Source organism: Neofelis nebulosa, chromosome 13 (genome assembly GCF_028018385.1).
Source record: "Neofelis nebulosa isolate mNeoNeb1 chromosome 13, mNeoNeb1.pri, whole genome shotgun sequence".
Lineage (NCBI taxonomy): Eukaryota > Metazoa > Chordata > Mammalia > Carnivora > Felidae > Neofelis > Neofelis nebulosa.
The window spans coordinates 63,795,255-63,814,284 of NC_080794.1; the positions used below are offsets into that span (position 1 = coordinate 63,795,255).

Genomic DNA, 19,030 nt, shown 5'->3' on the forward strand with positions numbered 1-19,030 from the left:
CGTCCGACTCTTGGTTTTGACTCAGGTCATGATCTCATGGCTTCGTGGGTTTGAGCTGCTAGCACAGAGCCTGCTTGGGATTCTCTCTCTCCCTCTCTAGCTGCCCTTCCCCCACTCATGCTGTCTCTGTCTCTCTCAAAATAAATAAATAGGCTTAAAAAAAAATTTTTTTAAGTGCACTTTTTCCAAAAAAAAAAAAAACAAAACCAAAAACAAAAACCCTAACCGTTATAAAAAGGTTTCTTATGGAAAATATATCTTGTTCCAACTTGGGAAGTCAGGAACATATCTTCCTTTTTCTTCAACCCTGTAAATGGGAAAAGAAGCTACCCTTACCACCTACTGCACAACTGAAACCCTCAAATACCTTCACAGCCCCAGCAAAATTAACAAAGTACCATTTTCTTGTGCTTAACTCCCCCTACCCTCCCATCTTTCTAATCTCAGAGTGGGTAGGGGGTGGGAACAGATAGCAGGCAGAAAAAAAGGAAAGGAAAAGGATGAGGTCCTCACGGCAGTGGCTATTCCTGGGGAAATGAGGCACAGATACCACAGCACTACGTTTTATTAGGGATTTCATTAAGGTTAAATCTCTAGAAATGAGGAAGTCAGGGGACACAAAGCCGATGAAGCCGTCTCAGATCTCATAATGAACCACCGGCTCAGGCTCTTTGGTGGGATCGCCGCCTCTTTCCAGGTACAGATTGTTATAAGGATACTGCTTTGGCCCCTGAGGAAAAAACACAGGTCAGCAAGATAGCATACATCCAGCCAATACCTGGCTACACCCCACTCTGAGTTAACAATCACACATGGTAAATGGGTATGAGGTGGCCTCTGGTCGGACCCAGCTGGGCTAGAACAGCAGGAACACTGCTCCTCTTCCCTACTCAGCCCAAGGCAGACAGAAAGCCTAGATTGTAAAAGAGGTGGTGCCTACACTGTGTGTGTGTGTGTGTGTGTGTGTGTGTGTGTGTGTGTGTGTGTGAGAGAGAGAGAGAGAGAGAGAGAGAGAGTGAGAGTGTGTCGGGGGAGAGAGGGAGAGAGAGGGAGACAGAGAGAGAGAAAGAAAAGGAAGGAGGGAGGAAGGGAGAGCGCTTTCTAAATGAGACGATGCATCCATCCATCCCACTCTCTCCTGGGGTCGAGACAGACTCAATCTCCTTTAAGTCACTCAGCCTCTAATGGTTCCACCACTAAAGTGGCCTAGCAAATGAGGCGTGCAGGAGCAGCGGTGGGGGAAAGCACAGAGGAGACACGGCTGGGACGTGCTTTAGGGGCTGCTGGCTTTACCAACAAACAGCTGTCAGGGAACACAGCTCAAGGGGAGGAGGAAAGGGTGATGTGCTTACAGAACTGAAAAATGGAAGAGCCACACTGTGTTTCTTGCTCTCCTGAAGAGAAGTTAGTGCTCACACCAGCCCTACGTGCACTCTCCAGCCTGGAGCCCCTGGGGCTTGGTAGGAAGGCTCGTGTCAGTGCACACAGACACGCCAGCTACCATCAGGACATCGATGATCTCTGCAGAGGTAGCACCGAGCAGCCAACTGCAAACACGACAGTCTTCCTGCTTTCAGTTCCTTCCCGGACAATCTACCCTGTAGACTACTCCCAGATCAATCATCCTAAAGTCCTAGCCTTCATTAGATTATGTCATTTTTCTGTTCAAAAACCCAACACAGTTCGGTGCTGACTAGAGGAAGTCCAGGTCATCACTGGGTCCCCAACCCCTAGCCCAATCTGTACATGGAACATAGTAGGGTCTTCATAAATATTTGTTGAATTAATGTCTTACTATGCCACTAGTCTTACTATTAATGCCATTGATGTCTTACTATGCCACGAAGCCCAAATCCCTAGCCATGCAATAAAAGCATCCCAACCTAACTGATCAGCTCACCTCACGATATTTTTTTAACATGGCAATTTCCATACCTAATTTCTGAAATCATCAGAATAACCTGGGAACTTGTTAAATATTGATTTTAGAACCCCACCATGGAGCTACTGAATTAGGCTCTCCAGGAATCTGAATTTTTAGCAGCTCTCTAGGTAACCAATACAGCTGGTTATTCTAGGAATATTTTATATGCCTATTCCATTCCAACTAACTCACTCTCCTCTTCATTCTATTTTGTCCTGCCCCAAATGTTCTCTCCAACTTCTCCCCACCATCCAAAGACTATACATATTTTTAGTATTTAGCACCATCCTTCTTTTTAACAGCATCTCACACGTCTGAACACACACATTCACTATTTACATATATACACTAAAACTGCCAAATTCCTATATCTCTGTTCAAATGTTGCTCACCATTTGCTTATCCAAATTAAACTCCCATAAAGCTAGACAGCATATTTTCTGTGTCCTTTACACTCTCCAAAATAAAATGGTCCATGCTTGTAGTAAATATTTAATTGCTTCCAGTACCCTAAGGGAACTGCCCTTCATGCCTCCAGCAGAGGATAGGTTTCAGCTCTAGATTCCTTGACTCTACCTTGAAAGATCACTTGCTAAAACATAATTAGTGAGTACAGCCCCCAAATGGCAACTCTAGAAGACGAGTTGAGAGGCGCCTGGGTGGCTCAGTCAATTGAGTGTCTGACTCTTGGTTTTGGCTCAGGTCATGATCTCATGGTTTGTGAGATTGAGCCCTGCGTCGGTCAGGCAGCACAGAGCCTGCTTGGGATTCCCTCCCTCCTCTCTCTCTATCCCTCCCTCAATATAAATAAATAAATTTATTTGTTGCTCTCTCAAAATTAACATTTATAGAAGACGAGTTGACTTCCACATTCTCATTCCTCACCTAGTCCTAAACCGTTTCTTCTCTCTTAGGCTGATCCAAGATGTGTGCATGGAACAGTGCTCTGACTCTGGTGCCAGTCCAATGAGTCAGGCCCTCCACAGGCCTCACCAGGAAGACAGGCTTGGTCTTGGCTGGATCCCTACTCTACAGACTTCACTCCCTCAGGAAACAGGGCTAAGCAAATGTGCCTATGGGGACACTTCTCAGATACTCACCACAGGCTGGTAGGTGGGGTAAGTCTCCCCAACCCAAAACATGAACAGCATGAAGGCCACGAAGCCGAAGAGGTGCTTACACATGAGATTCCAGGAAACAGGTGTAGGGGATGTGTCCACACGGTTCCTGATATACATGTCAAGGTCCCAGTGCATCTGAGGCAGAAAAGCAGATAAATACCACATACTGCTCTTCCTGCAAATGGCAGGCAGTCTGCAAAAGGGTGATCAGAGCCTGATATAAAGTTGAATAAAAGCATTCTATTGCCTCAGGACAATACTCTGAGAATCAAGTGTGAGCTACTCTAGCATATAGGACTAGGTGCTGGCTTAGCTCTAGGTTCTGCTGACTAAAGACAGCTCAATCATGGAAGTTCACAATTTTCAAAGTACATAGTTCTGATTATTTCCAGAAGTCCCATTCCATGTACCACACATGGAACCTCAGATCTCAGATCACCGGACCTTGCTTCCTTGGGCAGAAAGCCTTAATGTTATTTAGACAGCAAAGTGCCATTTAGATAAAGAAAGAATCCTCAGGAAGATTTAGGGAGAAGGAAGGAAGGTCAAATGGGATATGGATTTCTCACCGGCTCACCCCAGTTCAACCTCAGGTCTTGGTGGTCCCAGTCATACCATGGATCCCTCTCCTGCTGTGAGCGGTCAGGGAGCTTTGGGTAGTCCCCATATCTGGAGAGATAGAAAAACTTCTGGAAGGGGCTCTGAGCAGCCTCACTCAGAAAACTCAAAGTCCCCTCATGTTAGAGATAAGAACCCAAGTGACAGAAAAAATTGCTTCACCTAAGGACAGAGGAAACCACTTTCAAATCAGTATCTCAATTTATAGTCACTAAGCACAGAACTAACCACAAAAGTCCAAAGTGTAAGTAAAACTTCATGTCAAACTCTGGTTTTTATTTTACCTTTTTAAAGTTTATTTATTTGAGAGTGCACAAGTGAAGGAGAGGCAGAGAGAGAGAGAGAGAATATCCCAAGCCAAATTCCCCCTCCTCCCCCATCCCAGTGTGGGCTCGAACCCACAAACCATGAGATCATGATCTGAGCAGAAACCAAGAGTCAGACTCAACGACTGAGCCACCCAGACGCCCCTAGGTCAAATTCTGCAACATTATAACATATATGCTTGTCCCCCTCTTTCAAAAACAACAAAAAGTCATGCAATGTTATAATGTCAGAGCTGGAAGGGAATTTAGCAATTAATCACTCTGATTTCCTCATTAGACAGAAAATAAAACTGTAGTTTAGTCTGAACCCAAGGTCACCCAGCTAATTGGAATACAAACAAAAGGGGTTCAGATTAGAAAAGCTTTCTCTTCATGGCAACTGTGCTCCCAACCACCAAGTTAGCATGCATCTCCATGTCTCAAACACCTCATGGGATTTCCTGCTAAGCTGGGTTTCCCCCCAACAAATCCAGTTTCAGCTTATACAGACTGCTACCAATGCTACTCTTGTCCACAACAAAATAAGAGGCATAGGAAATGATGACAACTAGTCATGTGTCACAGAAAATGATTGGAAAACAAGAAGAAGAATAGGAGCTGCTAAAACCACTATTGAAAGAGCGATGCTAGGAAAGAAAATGAGGGTGATGGTAATCGCTCCAGATAATTAACCATGGGGATGTTATTTAAAGGGGGGGGGGGGTGGATTGGCGTAGGGGAGTAGGCTGCTTAATCCGCTTGACAGTGACTACAATTTCCACAGCCCTAATAGCAAAGGTATTTTTTTACAAGAAAGATATACACTCGAATATAGAGTACTTCATCTACAAATACGGCTCTCAAGACAGGAGTCCAGCTCCAGCCTGATCACGTGTCTGCATGACAGCACCTGAGCCCAGCAGATGCTCAATCTAAATGAAACCTTGCGCTCTGGATGAAGCCAAGGAAAGTTCCTGCTATTCAGGGGTCCTCAAGGGAGCTATTAAAATCCCGGCTTCCTCATTTGAGGAAACAGCCTGAGCCAAGGAGAAAATTGAAGTCCTCTAGGCTGCAGCTGCTCACCCATCACCTCCCACCTCCCTCCACCGAGAAAAGCACCCACACCACTGACTCTGAGGGATCACGAGAAGGTTCAGGGAAAATGGTCAGAGTGGAGCCACGCAATGGAGCTGGCCATCTCCCATCACTACCCGGCTGCCAGCAGACTCTGCATCTCACCCCATGCCATCATCAGGGTACGGTTGGTAGTCTTCTACTCGCATATTATACTTCTTGGCGGCGGCGGCCCGTTCTTCTGGGGTCTTGGGATAGGGCCCCGGGAGCATGTCCTTGGTAATGTGCGAAGCTGGAAGCAGAAAGGGGCGGGTCAGAAAAGACCTGGTCCCTCCTGCCGCCCCGAAGGCTTCAAGGTGCGGAGGCTGTGGCGGCCCGGGCTTCAAAGGACCAGGTGAGACTTGACTCCTTTCTCTGTGGATATACCTCCGCCCCCTCGCCGGACACGGCCACTGCAGTATCCGCGATACCCCCCCCCCCCCAACCCTCGACACACCAAACCTCAGGCATCCCCTTCCCACATTGAGGCCTCGCCCGTTTTGGCGAACCTGTCCGTGCTCCCAGCGGCACCACGGTCCGGGCTGCCCTTTGCAGCCATCGGACTCCCAGGACCCGCGCCCTGGCCGCCGCCATCTTCACCTTCCTCCAGTTTCACTCTGCACATGCGCAAAGGCTTTGTCACGGCGGCTGAGCCGGGTCAAACGCGACGAGGGAAGCCTGCAGTGAAGGAAAGTCTTAAGGGTTCAACAAGGGCGGGGCTTAAACTGTGTTGGGAAGCCACAGGGAAGATGACCGAATGGATAGAGACAGAAAGCTAGAAGGAGAGAAAATGAATTAAGTCACTACTTTGATATTTCATATTATTGTGTCCCTTTCTCCGTCAGGGGACTCAGACGCTTACAAGGATAATGGGGACTCAACCCGAGCATCTCATGTGGACAGCTAACCTACCCGCCCTGCCCCTCCAGGAGTAGTACACGGGAGATGAGTCCGCCTTAACTTCTTCTCTGCTTGCCCTTTTCCTCTCCTTCACTGACACGTCCTCCTTTCATCCCCAAAGTGATTATTCCTCAAATTCAGCCCTTGGTCTTCCTTGTTCTTGTTCTGTTCTGCAAATTGTTCGATCTTCACGTACAGGCATGGTGCAACACACAAATCGGCCCCAAATTCGCTCCTCAGTTTTACTTCGTGTTTACACTTGAATGTCCCACTCACCTCAATCCAACAAATGTAAAACGAATCCTTGCACCAGAAACAGCTCTTCCCAGACTGGCTAAAACCTCAGATCGGCTAGGACTTGTATTAAATAGATTTCAAGCAGGACGGACCACAGTTACAAACACTCGCTTAACAGAAGAATGGGGGATATTATCATGTTTGCATGTGAATATGTTTTCACTTTCACATAAGTGGGATTTGCATAATTTACGCAATATAAATGTGCACATATCTCCAGCAACTTCTGGTATGATCACTGTTTTGGAGCAGAATCCATTATTATAGACATTCTCAAATATATATTACAGCAATAAAAATTATATGAACTATTTGACATATAAAATTGGGGGAGGACTACTTCATAGCAACTTGCCCTCTTGTAAATGAGCATCTCTAGTTGATGTTCAAAATAATTGTACAATTCCTGCATTCATTCAAAGCAAGCCCTGATCTAATTGGGTCCAGAAACAGAGATGTTCTGATTTATTTAATTATTTTTATCATGATATAATTCATATAACATAAAAGTCATCCCTTTGAAGTGTACAATAGGGGCGCCTGGCTGGCTCAGTCGGTTAAGTGTCTGACTTTGGCTCAGGTCATGATCTCATGACACCCTGCGTCGGGCTCTGTGCTGACAGCTCAGAGCCTGGAGCCTGCTTCGGATTCTGTGTCTCCCTCTCTCTCTGCCCCTCCCCTGCTCACACTCTGTCTCTCAATAATAAATGAATGTTAAAAAAATTGTTTTAAAGTGTAACAATAAAGTGATTTTTGGTATATTTACAAAGTTGAGCAATCATCAGCACTAATTCTAAATCATTTTCATTACCCCCAAGAGAAACCCTGTCCCTGATAGTGTATTCCCCCACCCTCTGGCAACACTAATCTGCTGTCTGTCTGGATGGATTTGCCATATAAATGGAATCATGCAATATGTAACCTTTTGTGTCTGACTTACTTCACATAGCATAATGTTTTCAGGGTTTGTCCATGTTGTAGCATGTGTCAGTTCTCCATTCCTTTTTATGGCCAAATAACATATGGATACACAACCTTTTGTTTATACAGTGGTCAGTTGATAAACATTGGGGTTATTTTCACTTTGAGATTATTGTGAATTATGCTGCTGTGAACATTCCTGTACAAGTTTTTGTGTGGATGTATGTTTTCAATTCTCTTTGCTATATACCTAGCAGTAGAATGGCTGGATTAAAATAAAAAAAAAAAGAATTTCTGGATCATAGGATAACTCTATGTTTAGCTTTCTGCAGAACTGCAAAACTCTTTTTCAAAGAAGCTGTACCACTTTACATTCCCACTAGCAGCATGTAAGCGTTCCAATTTTTCCACATTCTCACCAACATTTGTTACTGTCTTTTTTATTATAGCCATTCTAGTGGCCAGGAATGGTATTTCATTGTGGTTTTGATTTGCATTCCCCTGATGACTACAGATATTGAGCACCTTTTCATGTGCTTATTGGCCATAGTATATCTTTGGAGAAGTGTCTATTCAAGTCTTTCATCCATTTCTTAATTGGGTTGACTTTTTATTGCTAAGTTGTAAGAATTCTCTACGAATTCTAGAGACAAGTCACTTATCAGCTATATGATTTGTAAATATTTTCTCCCATTCTATGCACTGTCTTTCTACTTTCTTGATGGTGTCCTTTCAGACCTTTTTTTTTTTTTTAATCCTGGAAGGTGTTGGAATTTGTCAAAAGCTTTCTCTGTCTATTGAGATGATCATGTGATTTTTTTTTCCTTCTATTAATACGGTTAATTTTCAGACGTTGAACCAATATTGCATCCCTGGAATAAATCCTACTTGGTCATGGTATTTAATCCTTTTTGATATAATGCTGGATTTGGCTTCCTAGTGTTTTGTTGGGGATTTTTGCATCTATATTCATAAGGGATATTGGTCTATAGTTCTTTCTTCTTGTGATATCTTTGCCTCATTTAGGTATCAGGATAATACTTTCCTCATAGTTGGGGAGTGTTCCCCTATTTTTTGGAAGAGTTTGTGAAAGAGTAGTGTTAATACTTTTTAAAATGTTTGGTAGGATTTATCAGTGAATCCATTTAGTCCTGGACTTTTCTTTGTGGAATGTTTTTTTATTCCTATTTTAATCTCTTTACTTGTTGTAAGTCTATTCAGATTTTCTATTTCTTCTTAAATCAGTTATGATAGTATGTGCCTTTCTATGAATTTGTCTATTTCACGTAGGTTATCTAATTTTTTTGGCATACAATTGTATATAGTATTCCCTTGCACTCCTTTTAATTTTTGTGAAGTCAGTAGTAATGACCCTTCTTTCATTCTTGATTTTAGTAATTTGAATCTTCTTATTCTAATTTATTTTTAATTCCCAAGTTTACATATTTAATATACTCTTATAAAAATACAAATATGCAGATAAAACTAGGGTCTTGGTTGGCACCCACAACCCCAAACCCTCCACAGAGGTAACCCCATTATCAGTTTGGTGTAGCATAGTTACATGCAGCATAATTACATAGTTAAGCTAGTGTATTAGTTTTTTTATTGCTGCATAACAAATTACCATAAATTTAGTAGCGGCCCTAAACAACACCAATTAATTATGTCACATTTTCTATGAGTCAGAAGTCCAGACACAGTTTAGCTGGGTCTCAGCTCAGGGTCTCACCAAGTTGAACTTAAGGTATTTGTGGGGGCTATTGTCCTCATCTGAAGCTCTGTGTTTTTTTCCAAGCTCAGTGGTTGTTGGCAGAATTCAGTTCCTTACAGTTGCAGGACTAAGGTCCCTGCCGTCTTGCTGGCTGTCAACCAGGAGACTTTTTCAGCTTCTAGAGCCTACCTGCCATTCTCTGCCACAAGGAGTTTACTCCTTCAAATCCAACAGGAGAGAACTTCTTTGGCTTCAAATCTTTCCAGCTTCTGTCAGTGCCCTCTAGACCCAGATTGGAAGAGTTAGAGTTATTGGGTCAGGCCCACCCAGGGTCAATCTCCCTTTTGATGAACTCACAGTGAACTGATTAGGAACCTTAATTACATTTTTGCTATATAACATAACCTCACGGAAGGAATGATACCCTACCATATTCATAAGATCTGCTCTTATAAAAGTTATAGGGCACGTACACGATGGGATAGAAATCTTTGGATCCATCTTAGAATTTGGCCTCCCAGAACTGGCCGTAAAAACTGTCTAAATAAGCAATAAAAGTCATTGAGAAGGCCTTTTATAACCAATACAAATTGTTGGAAAATGTGAGATGCTCATGGTTGGCCATTAGTAATAATCTCGGTTCCGTGGCAGAAACATCTTTCAATGGGGCACCTGGGTGGCTCAGCTAGTTAAGCGTTCAACTCGATTTTAGCTCAGGTCATGATATCACTGTTGTGAGATTGAGCCCCCCATCAGGCTCCACATTGTAAGTGCAGAACCTGCTTGGGATTCTCTCTCTACCTCTCTCTCTGCCTCTCCCCTGTTCTCTCTTTTTCTCTCTTAAAAATAAATAAATGGGCGCCTGGGTGGCTCAGTCAGTTAAGTGTCCAACTCTTGGTTTTGGCTCGGGTCATGATCTCATGGTTCATGAGTTCGAGCCCCGCTTCAGATCCTCTGTCCCCCTTCCTCTCTGCCCCTCCCCTGCTTGGGCTTTCAACTTGCCATATATCTTTTGTTTAGGCCTTCAGAGCAAACTTTGCCCAACATCTATCAATCTGCCTTTCCCTTCTGACTTCCTTAGGTCAAGGGTTGGCTTCTCTCCCTATCCATGACTGTAAAGCTTAAAGCCCCATTAAATTGGCCTCCTTCTCTGCTTCTTGTGTAGACTTGGGCACACTGAAGCAGAAATAATATTTTGTGGATTGAGTAACCAGGTGATCACCCCTATTCAGTAGGTCTAACCTCTGGGCCCCAAGTCTTCAGGGGCGGAGCTTAGTGTGTAGAGCTGTAGGTCACCATTAGGAGGAGCTCTCCCCAGGCCCCGGTTCCGCTTCCTTTGTGTCTCCGGACCGCTCTCTCTCGAAGTCATCTCTATGGTTTCCGTTGTAGTTTATCCGGAATAGGCGGAGCTTCCGGTTCCGGTGGGGCAGTCTGTAGCGAAGGAGATGGCGGCGACAGCAGCGGAGGCCGTGGCCTCGGGCTCTGGAGAACCCCGGGAAGAAGCTGAAGCCCCCGGCCCAGCCTGGGATGAGTCCCAACTGCGCAATTATAGCTTCCCGACCCGGCCCATCCCGCGTCTGAGTCAGAGCGACCCCCGGGCGGAGGAACTTATCGAGAATGAGGTAGGGGGCGGGGCCCCGCCCGAAGGGGGAGGGGGAAGGGACCAGGTTGAGAAGAGAGGTCAAAGGTGAATGGTGATGGATGTGGGGGACTGGCTGGGCTGTCGCCTAGGACCTAGGGGAAGATGGAGAGGGAGGCGAGGAGACATGGGCCTTAAGGGGTTCGCGCTTGTTCACAGTAGAAATTATTTTGAAGTGGGAAAGTTTTTGGAGTCCTGAGACAACAATGCACCAAATCCTTGGGATGACTTCATTTGTTTTTTTCACTTGGTTTTTCCACTTAGGAGCCTGTGGTGCTGACAGACACAAATCTTGTGTACCCTGCTCTGAAATGGGACCTTGAATATCTGCAGGAGAACATTGGCAACGGAGACTTCTCTGTGTACAGTGCCAGCACCCACAAGTTTTTGTACTACGATGAGAAGAAGATGGCTAATTTCCAGAACTTTAAACCCAAGTCCAACAGGGAGGAAATGAAATTTCATGAGTTTGTTGAGAAACTGCAGGATATACAGCAGCAAGGAGGGGAAGAGAGGTAAGTTCCCAGATCATGATTTCCCACTGAATCTGGGGCATCCATTTTCCTTTCTTGTAGCTGCTTGAGCATATAGAGGAGTTGGACGAGTTCTCTAGCTTGAGAGATGAGAGAATTTATTAGATTTGAATTGGAACTCTGAAGTTCTTCGTCGTCTTTACAAAGTGGGAGAGTTGACTGGAAGGGTCAGATAGGTGAACAAAGCGAGTGAAATTGTTTAGATGAAAACTACAGTGAAGTTGAATGCATATGCCCTGTTCATAGTGAGAAGTCATTACTTGACTCTTGTTTCTATTTGGGAGTGCAGTTTCAGGGTTTGCCAGATACTCTCATTTTTCAAGAAAAGCCAGAAATCAAGATTTTTATTTAAATGTTTGGTGTTTTTTTTTTTTACTCTTATATGTGGGCAACTAATTCACATTTTTGTTTTTTGTATATGTTTTTATGTTAAATTTTTTTTATTAAGTTTATTTTTGGAGAGAGAGAAAGAGTGTGTGTGCACTCATGCTAGGGATGGGCAGAGAGAGAGTGAGAGAATCCCAAGCAGGCTCCGTGCTGTCAGTGCAGAGCCCAGCTCGGGGCTCAAATGCAGGAACCGTGAGATAATGACCTGAGCCAAAACCAAGAGTCTGGTGCTTATAACTGACTGAGCCACCTAGGTGCCCCTAATTCAAATTATTAAAAATGCTGCAGGTCGGGGGCGGGGGGGGGTTGGGACAAGCAAAAACAACTCAATTGGATTTAGCCCTGAGATTGCCAGTTTGTATTCTGTGTCCTAAAATATTGGGCTGGCTGGGGACTGTTGAAACTGTAATGTTTTATAGATTTTCATGATTCTGGGGTGAAGGATACCAGGATCCACTAGATTAGGGAAGATCAGATTCAATGGGGGAGGGGTTGATACAGATTTCCATATTGTACTAGAGATAGCAAACACAAGACACACACAGAAGTGACTCTTTCTCCTCTCATTCTAATATACGAAACGAAGACAGTCTCTGAGGTAGGTCCCAGACAGAATTCAGTTCCATGCTATAACATTGTTTCTAGGAATTGTCACTGAGTGTGTCATGGTGAATGATCATCTCTGTCGCACACTTGGTATCCAGCTCTGGGTTTCTCTTTAGTCTCCTGCCTCAATTCTTTTCCTGACTCTTTGTTAGCAGCATATGGCTGAGTGAATGGATTCAAAATATCTTTTTTTTTTTTTTTTTTTGGCTTCCTGATACTTTGCAGTTATCTTAATGATAGAACTTTAACCAAAAAGAGTTTCCAAGATCTCAACCATGATTGATCTGTTCTTTATGTCTTACAAAGGCTGCTGTAGCTGAATCATCTTGTACATTAGTTTCTTCAGATTTAACGTAGCGTGTACGTGTGTGTGCATACATCCACACATACCCCAACGTTTGGAGAGAGGGCGTTTAAGTGGTGGAGTGTAATTCCACTAAATGAACATTTGTACTGGAAGGAGCTTGAAATTAGACACATGTGCACACATGCTGGGGAGGGACAGAGAGAGAGTGAGAATCCCAAGCAGGCTCTATGCTCTCAGTGCAGAGCCCAGCGCGGGGCTCATACGCAGGAACCGTGAGATCGTGACCTGAGCCGAAACCAAGAGTCAGGGGCTTATAACCGACTGAGCCACCTAGGTGCCCCTAATTCAAATTTTTAAAATTAGACACTTTAAGTTTCTTACTTCCCTTAGGGGGAGCAGTTTGCCTAAGTATAAGCTATGAGTGTAGTCTGTACTTTATGGGTGATTCAAGGAAAATTTCTTTCTTTGTGCAAGTTCTGCCATACCAGCTGACTTTATCACCAGTCAACTCCATTGTGTAATTGTATGGGTCGTTAAGGTTCTAGGAATTCTGAGATTCCTCTTTGAGCTCTTTTGACCAATTACTGTTCAGCTATAATAGGAATTGCTTGGATTCACATTTGGTGAGTGTTCTGCCTCTTTCAAAGTTACTTGGCAAAATTTTTATATGAATATATATTTTATAATCTCTGGAGAGAGTCTGAAGGTTACATTCGAGTCTTGAGGGTTCCTTGTCCCCCAAAAGATCGCTAATGTTTACAACTTGTCAAGATTTCTAGTTAATATTGTCTTAAACATTCTGGTTCTAGGCACTGAGAAACCTTTGAGCTTTTTTTTTTTTTAAGTTCATTTATTTATTTTGAGAGACAGAGACGGGGCGGGGGGGGGGGGGCAGTGAGAGAGGAGGAGTGAGAATCCTAAGCAGCACAGAGCCCGACATGTAGCTCATGTCCTGAGTCAAAACCGAGTTGGACGCTTAATCCACTGAGCCACCCAGGCACCCAATATGCCTTTTGAAGTAATGGTCTCAGGACTAGGATGGGGCTTTTGCATTTTGTCTTCATGTTTGCCCCTTTATTAATATTTCTTGTGGGGCTTGATCAAGTGTGTCTGGGTTTTCGTATCCCTTAAGTAACTTCTGATCTTCTACGGTGTATTAGGAGCCCTGGGTCTGCAGAAAACCTGATGAGGCCTTCAGCTGTAGAAGGCTACTACAGAGAGGTGGCTCAGTTAGTTAAGATAAACTAGGGTTCAAGCCAGAGTCAATGACTTGAAACAGCAAAGGTTTATTTAGCTTTATAACAACAATAGTCATGCTGCATTTCTATCCACACTTCATGTCGAGGTTCTGCTCTTACGTCTTTTTTTTCATTTTGGGACCCAGATTGCCCCAGCAGCTACTATCTGAAACCTTGTAGTTGTTTAGCAGAGAGAAAGGGATGTGGTGGTAGTGTATGCTCGTTCTTCAGATTACAGTTTGGAAGCAACACAAGTCATTTTTGCGGACATTTAGTTGGTCAGAGTAAGTTAAATAAGCAAGCTTGGCTTCAAGAGGGGTACAGAAGAATTAACTCTCCCACAGGGAGGGAACTAGCTCTTGGTGAACAGTAATACAATTTACCATAATGGCCATCGAGGGCCAAAGAGGATGTCTCAGGCCCAGAGAGTCTGTGGAACAAAGCTGATTAATCATTCTAGACTCTATGAGTAGGCTTTGAGGAATCTATGCAATTCTGTGTGTGTGTGCATTTTTATGGAAACCTTCCTTAGATTCTTAGATTTATGCTGTGACCCATCAAGGGTTAAGAATCACTTCTTAAGGGCTCCTGGCTGGCTCAGTTGGTAGAGTACGCAACTGTTGTGAATTCAAGCCTCACATTGGGCATAGAGCTTATTTTAAAAAAAAGAATCACTTCTTTGAAATGTAAGTTTGGTGTTGAACAGAGCTCAGAGAAGGATAGGCAAGGATTCAGTTTTCAGAGAATCTGTCTTGGTTAAGATTTGCATGACTGCAGCTGTTCTGTGGGAGGTGCAGGTGTGGATTTGGATTTCCAGGGGTGGAGAGGCCATGCCAAGGGACTGTGTACGTGCACTAATGGGATCTTCTTCTTGGGGAACATAGGTTGTATCTGCAGCAAACGCTCAATGACACCGTGGGCAGGAAGATTGTCATGGACTTCTTGGGTTTTAACTGGAACTGGATTAATAAACAACAGGGAAAGCGTGGCTGGGGACAGCTGACATCCAACCTGCTGCTCATTGGCATGGAAGGTAAGAAATCTTTCAGAAAGCAGCATAGCTTAGAGTCATACAAACCTGATTTCAAGGCCTGTCTTCACCAGTCATTTGCTTTATGACTTTGAACAAGTCACTTAACTTTCTTAAACAGCCTTCTTATCTGTAAAAGGAACATGATAATATTTTATGAATAACTCTAAAGATTCAATGAGATGATGTATGTTAAGCAAGTAAGCTTGTTTCATGCACTGGAAAAAGAAAATGAGTTCTTTTCCCTTCCTCAGTTGCTTCATGAGTGTGTACATTCAGTTATTAGGGATCTTCCTGAAAAGGTTGCTGTTCTCTATTTGATCTGTCTATATTCAGAAGATTTTTATCCCAGTAGAAGAGGCAAGCTTATTTTTTCAATATAAATTGAACCTTATCTTTTGAATGTTAATATATTTATGGAATTAAATTCAAAAGGCATAAACAGGTGTGTAATGATAAATTTCTATTCCACTCCTGTTTCTCAGCCTCTTGTGTCGCTCTCTGGAGACATCTGCATGTTATTAGTTGCTTGTGTATCCTGCTAGCGGATTTTATGCATACACAAGCAAATATGTGAATACGTTCTTTTATTTTCTTACTCATTTGAATAAAAGGAGAAGCCTTTGAACTCTAGTCAGAAGATGGAGAGCTGCTTACTGGCTGGGGTCGTTGTCTCATTCTTATTTTTATTTCTGGCACTAGCTGAAGGCCACGCCCATAGTAGGTATTTAGTAAATGGTGAATAATTTGTATTGAACAAGGAAGTAATTATTTGTTGTCCTTCACCACTGGGCTCTGAAGTCTCTTCTCCTCCTTTGATTGTCCTTTCTTCAGTTTTGGATTCTTTGCTGCCAGTATTAATAAAGATTTCTAGCATTGCAGCTTATGGATTGTATCCTTAACCTGCCCCTTTGAAAGCAACTCTTGACTGACCTGGCAGGAGCCAGTTGTAGTTTACTTAACTAGGAGTTTTGCTGCTGCCTTCTTGTCCTTTGGTAGAGTGCACAGAAGCGGATCCCTCAGGTAGAGATGAGAGAGCAAATCTTTGACGATGCACATGAACTCTCAGCATGTCAGAGGGCGACTGTCTTGGCCCACCCAGGCTGACCTGGGGAGTGTTTTCTAACCTTCATGCTCTGCAGAGGGCCCCTCAGCTTCCAAGGATTGTGCAAAGAATAAACAACAGATGAGGTCCCAGTTACAAAAGAGTAGATGGAGCGTATATACACTAAGGCAGAAGTAATTCAAGGTGGCATTTTATTTTATTTTATTTTTTTTAATTTTTATTTTTTGAGAGAGAGAGAGAGAGAGAGAGCGCACGCACACAAGTGAGGGAGGAACAGAGAGAGAGGGAGACACAGAATCTGAAACAGGCTCCAGGCTCTGAGCTGTCAGTGCAGAGCCCGATGTGGGGCTCAAACCCAAAAAATGTGAGATCGTGACCTGAGCTGAAGTTGGACACTCAACCAACTGAGCCACCCAGTGCCAAAAGTTGGCATTTAAAATTATTAGCCTTAGGGGTGCCTGGGTGGCTCAGTCGGTTGAGCGTCCGACTTTGGCTCAGGTCATGATCTCACAGTTTGTGGGTTTGAACCCCGCAGCAGGCTCTGTGCTGACTGCTTGCTCAGAGCCTGGAGCCTGTTTCAGATTCTGTGTCTCCTCTCTGTGTCCCTCCCCTGCTCACACTTTGTCTCACTCTGTTTCTCCAAAGTAAGTATAAAAAAATAAATAAATAAATAAATAAAGTTATTAGCCTTATAAAAATTATATAACACTCTTCAGGAGTCCGATCTACTCTCCCGATTCCTTCATGAGAATTAACAGCCCCACTGTTGCTCTAAGAAGTGTTGCGTCCCGTAGATGTGTTGAAGTGGGAGCAAAGGTTGAGAATCTTTGAGCTCCAGAAGAGCTACTCCAGGCAAATACATACTCATACAACTTGGAATGACCGGTTAATCCCATCAAAGAAGTTATGTGTGTGTTGTTGATGCCAGTCATTTCGGTTGTTTCTAACTCTTAGTTTCCTACTCTTGAATTCTTACCATAGTCAAGAAAATTACTAGTATGCACAGTATACTACTTTGCCAGACTTGTGAGTATTATCTTGATGCGCTGCTGCTTCTAGTAAGGACAGAAGCATCATTTATGAAAGTTTGCTTTGCTCCAATTTATGGTGAACTCTTAGCCAGTGATGGTTTCTAAACAACTTACTACCCACTGAAAGCGCAACACCGAATTTGCTGAGAGTTGTAATTGCAGTCTCCCTGATTCTGCTTGAAATTTTGATTGGGAACCCTTAGCTGAGAGGGCAGACTGGGTTTCTCCAGCATTGGGCCTTGTGTTTCAGCCTATGCAGTAGAGCCAATGCTCTGAATAAGACCTGTCTTTCCTCCCACAGGAAACGTGACACCTGCTCACTATGATGAGCAGCAGAACTTCTTTGCCCAGATAAAAGGCTACAAGCGATGCATTTTATTTCCTCCGGATCAGTTTGAATGCCTGTACCCATATCCTGTTCATCACCCGTGTGACAGACAGAGCCAGGTGAGCTTGTGTGGTCTGAGGAGGGTATAGGACTCCTTTGGGATACAAGGTTGGCATGTTTTTCCCCTTCCCCACGGATAAACTCAGGATAATTTTACAGTATAGTTCACATCATCCAGGCCCCTGTGGTGATCCCAAATGTATACAAGGATAAACAGTCCTGTTGCAATTCCGGAGGGCAAACTCCATCACTGATGCTGTGGACTCTGGTTACCCTGTTTGAATGTGTATGTCTCCACTGGGTTTAATAATTGTTTTCTGTTGTCGTGGATGCTTGTTCTTTTTGATAAGGAGAAGGGTGAATAGAATTGAGATATATCATTTACTGTCTTTCCTGCATCTGAAAGAAGTATATGGTTGATTTTATGGCCAACCAGAGAGGTCCTCTCCTTTCTTGAGAAAACTGCCTAGCCACTTAATGTAGGAGTTTTTGCTGGCTAGAACATGTGTGTGGGAGAAAGTTTCAGAAGGTCTGGTTGAAGGCTGCATCCTTAATTCCTCATATTGGCAGGCCATGAGTAGGTTTTCTGACTTGCAAGCTGTGATGATTGGCTTCTAATCTCAGGAGCACTGAGGCCCAGGATTCTTTATCACTTAATCTTTGAGCATGGCCTGTCATAACATTGTTTTTTGAGAGAGAGAGAGAGAGAGAGAGAGAATGTGTTTAATGTTTGTATGATATCTTCCGTCAGGTATGAATTCTAAACGCATCTTTTTTTCTTAAAGCCATCTTTTTTTTTTTTTTTTTTTGACTACCAAACTAGTACATCATAGTTAATAATAAAGATTTGGTGATTGACTGATTTTTTTTTTTTCTTTCTCTTGAACCTCTCAGGTGGACTTTGACAATCCTGACTACGAGAGGTTCCCCAATTTCCAGAACGTGGTTGGTTATGAAACAGTGGTTGGCCCTGGTGATGTTCTTTACATCCCAATGTACTGGTGAGGAGGGGGCTAGGACTGGGGGCTTCTTGGGAGCTTTCTTTCCCATTCCCTGGAAAACTGTATCTTGTCCCTTCTGAGTTGTGGCAGGATTGGTCTTCTTTGATCTACAGGAAGGTTGGCATATCCAGATGTGAGCGTACTGAACATGGAGGAAATGACAACCCTCCCTGTCTCTAGGACAAGATGACAATTCCTCAGGTCAAAAGAGATCCCAGAGGCTTGAGGCTGGAGAAACTGTTCTTGGCTCTTTTGTATTTGGAGACTGAACACCACTGCCTCTGGTCCCGGGTGTGTTTCACAGAATAAGTGTAATGATAACGTCCTTGTTATTTGCCCTAGCTGGAATTTACCACTTTTTTCCATTCCTCTCTCTAAAGAATATTGGTGGCAAACAGGAGCATGTTTATTTTCTTGCAGGTGGCATCACATAGAGTCATTACTAAATGGGGGGATTACCATCACTGTGAACTTCTGGTATAAGGTGAATATGGGTTTTTTCCCCCTAGATGGGATTGGGGTGAGGTAGGTGTAATAAATGATTTGGGGGCAGGGTGGGGAGGTTCGCTATCTCTGCAAGTGACTCCCAGGTCTTTGGGGAGATGAAGAGGGATGGGATTGAACTGGGCTTCTTAAAAGGGAAGAAGCTTCTAGAACGGTGGGTTACACTGAAGCCTGCTGCTAAAGGCATTTCCTGAGCTGCTGCTTCCTTTGCAGGGGGCCCCCACCCCTAAGAGAATTGAATATCCTCTCAAAGCCCATCAGAAAGTGGCCATAATGAGAAACATTGAGAAGATGCTTGGAGAGGCCTTGGGGAACCCACAAGAGGTATGTGGCTGCCCCAAGGTGGCACTCCTGTGGCCCAGTGGGCAGTGACCAAGAAAAGTCAGG

The 19,030-nt window shown here is 43.8% G+C and overlaps 2 protein-coding genes across 4 annotated transcripts in view; one reads left to right on the forward strand and one right to left on the reverse strand.

Moving 5' to 3' along the window:
- Positions 1-547: 547 nt before the first annotated feature.
- Positions 548-5,746, reverse strand: NDUFB8 (NADH:ubiquinone oxidoreductase subunit B8). Its single transcript, XM_058697496.1, has 5 exons — positions 5,591-5,746; positions 5,208-5,334; positions 3,615-3,714; positions 3,025-3,180; positions 548-730 (listed from the first exon to the last, which is right to left on the reverse strand). Exons 1-5 carry the CDS (start codon positions 5,673-5,675, stop codon positions 638-640), a joined length of 561 nt encoding a protein of 186 aa, XP_058553479.1. The 5' UTR covers positions 5,676-5,746; the 3' UTR covers positions 548-637.
- Positions 5,747-10,300: 4,554 nt separating this feature from the next.
- Positions 10,301-19,030, forward strand: part of HIF1AN (hypoxia inducible factor 1 subunit alpha inhibitor) — a 29,774-nt gene continuing 21,044 nt past the window's right edge. For 2 of the 3 annotated variants that reach the window (XR_009252523.1, XM_058697495.1), the window contains exons 1-7: positions 10,304-10,535; positions 10,817-11,067; positions 14,508-14,656; positions 17,052-17,197; positions 18,033-18,139; positions 18,560-18,623; positions 18,857-18,967. Coding sequence is in view for 1 of the 3 variants with exons in the window: in XM_058697495.1 (XP_058553478.1) it covers positions 10,359-10,535; positions 10,817-11,067; positions 14,508-14,656; positions 17,052-17,197; positions 18,033-18,139; positions 18,560-18,623; positions 18,857-18,967 (1,005 nt within the window). In the remaining 2 variants the exon portion in view is untranslated. Of the gene's footprint in view, positions 10,536-10,816; positions 11,068-14,507; positions 14,657-17,051; positions 17,198-18,032; positions 18,140-18,252; positions 18,431-18,559; positions 18,624-18,856; positions 18,968-19,030 lie in introns of those variants that run through there. The other variant, XR_009252524.1, reaches the window with a different exon arrangement.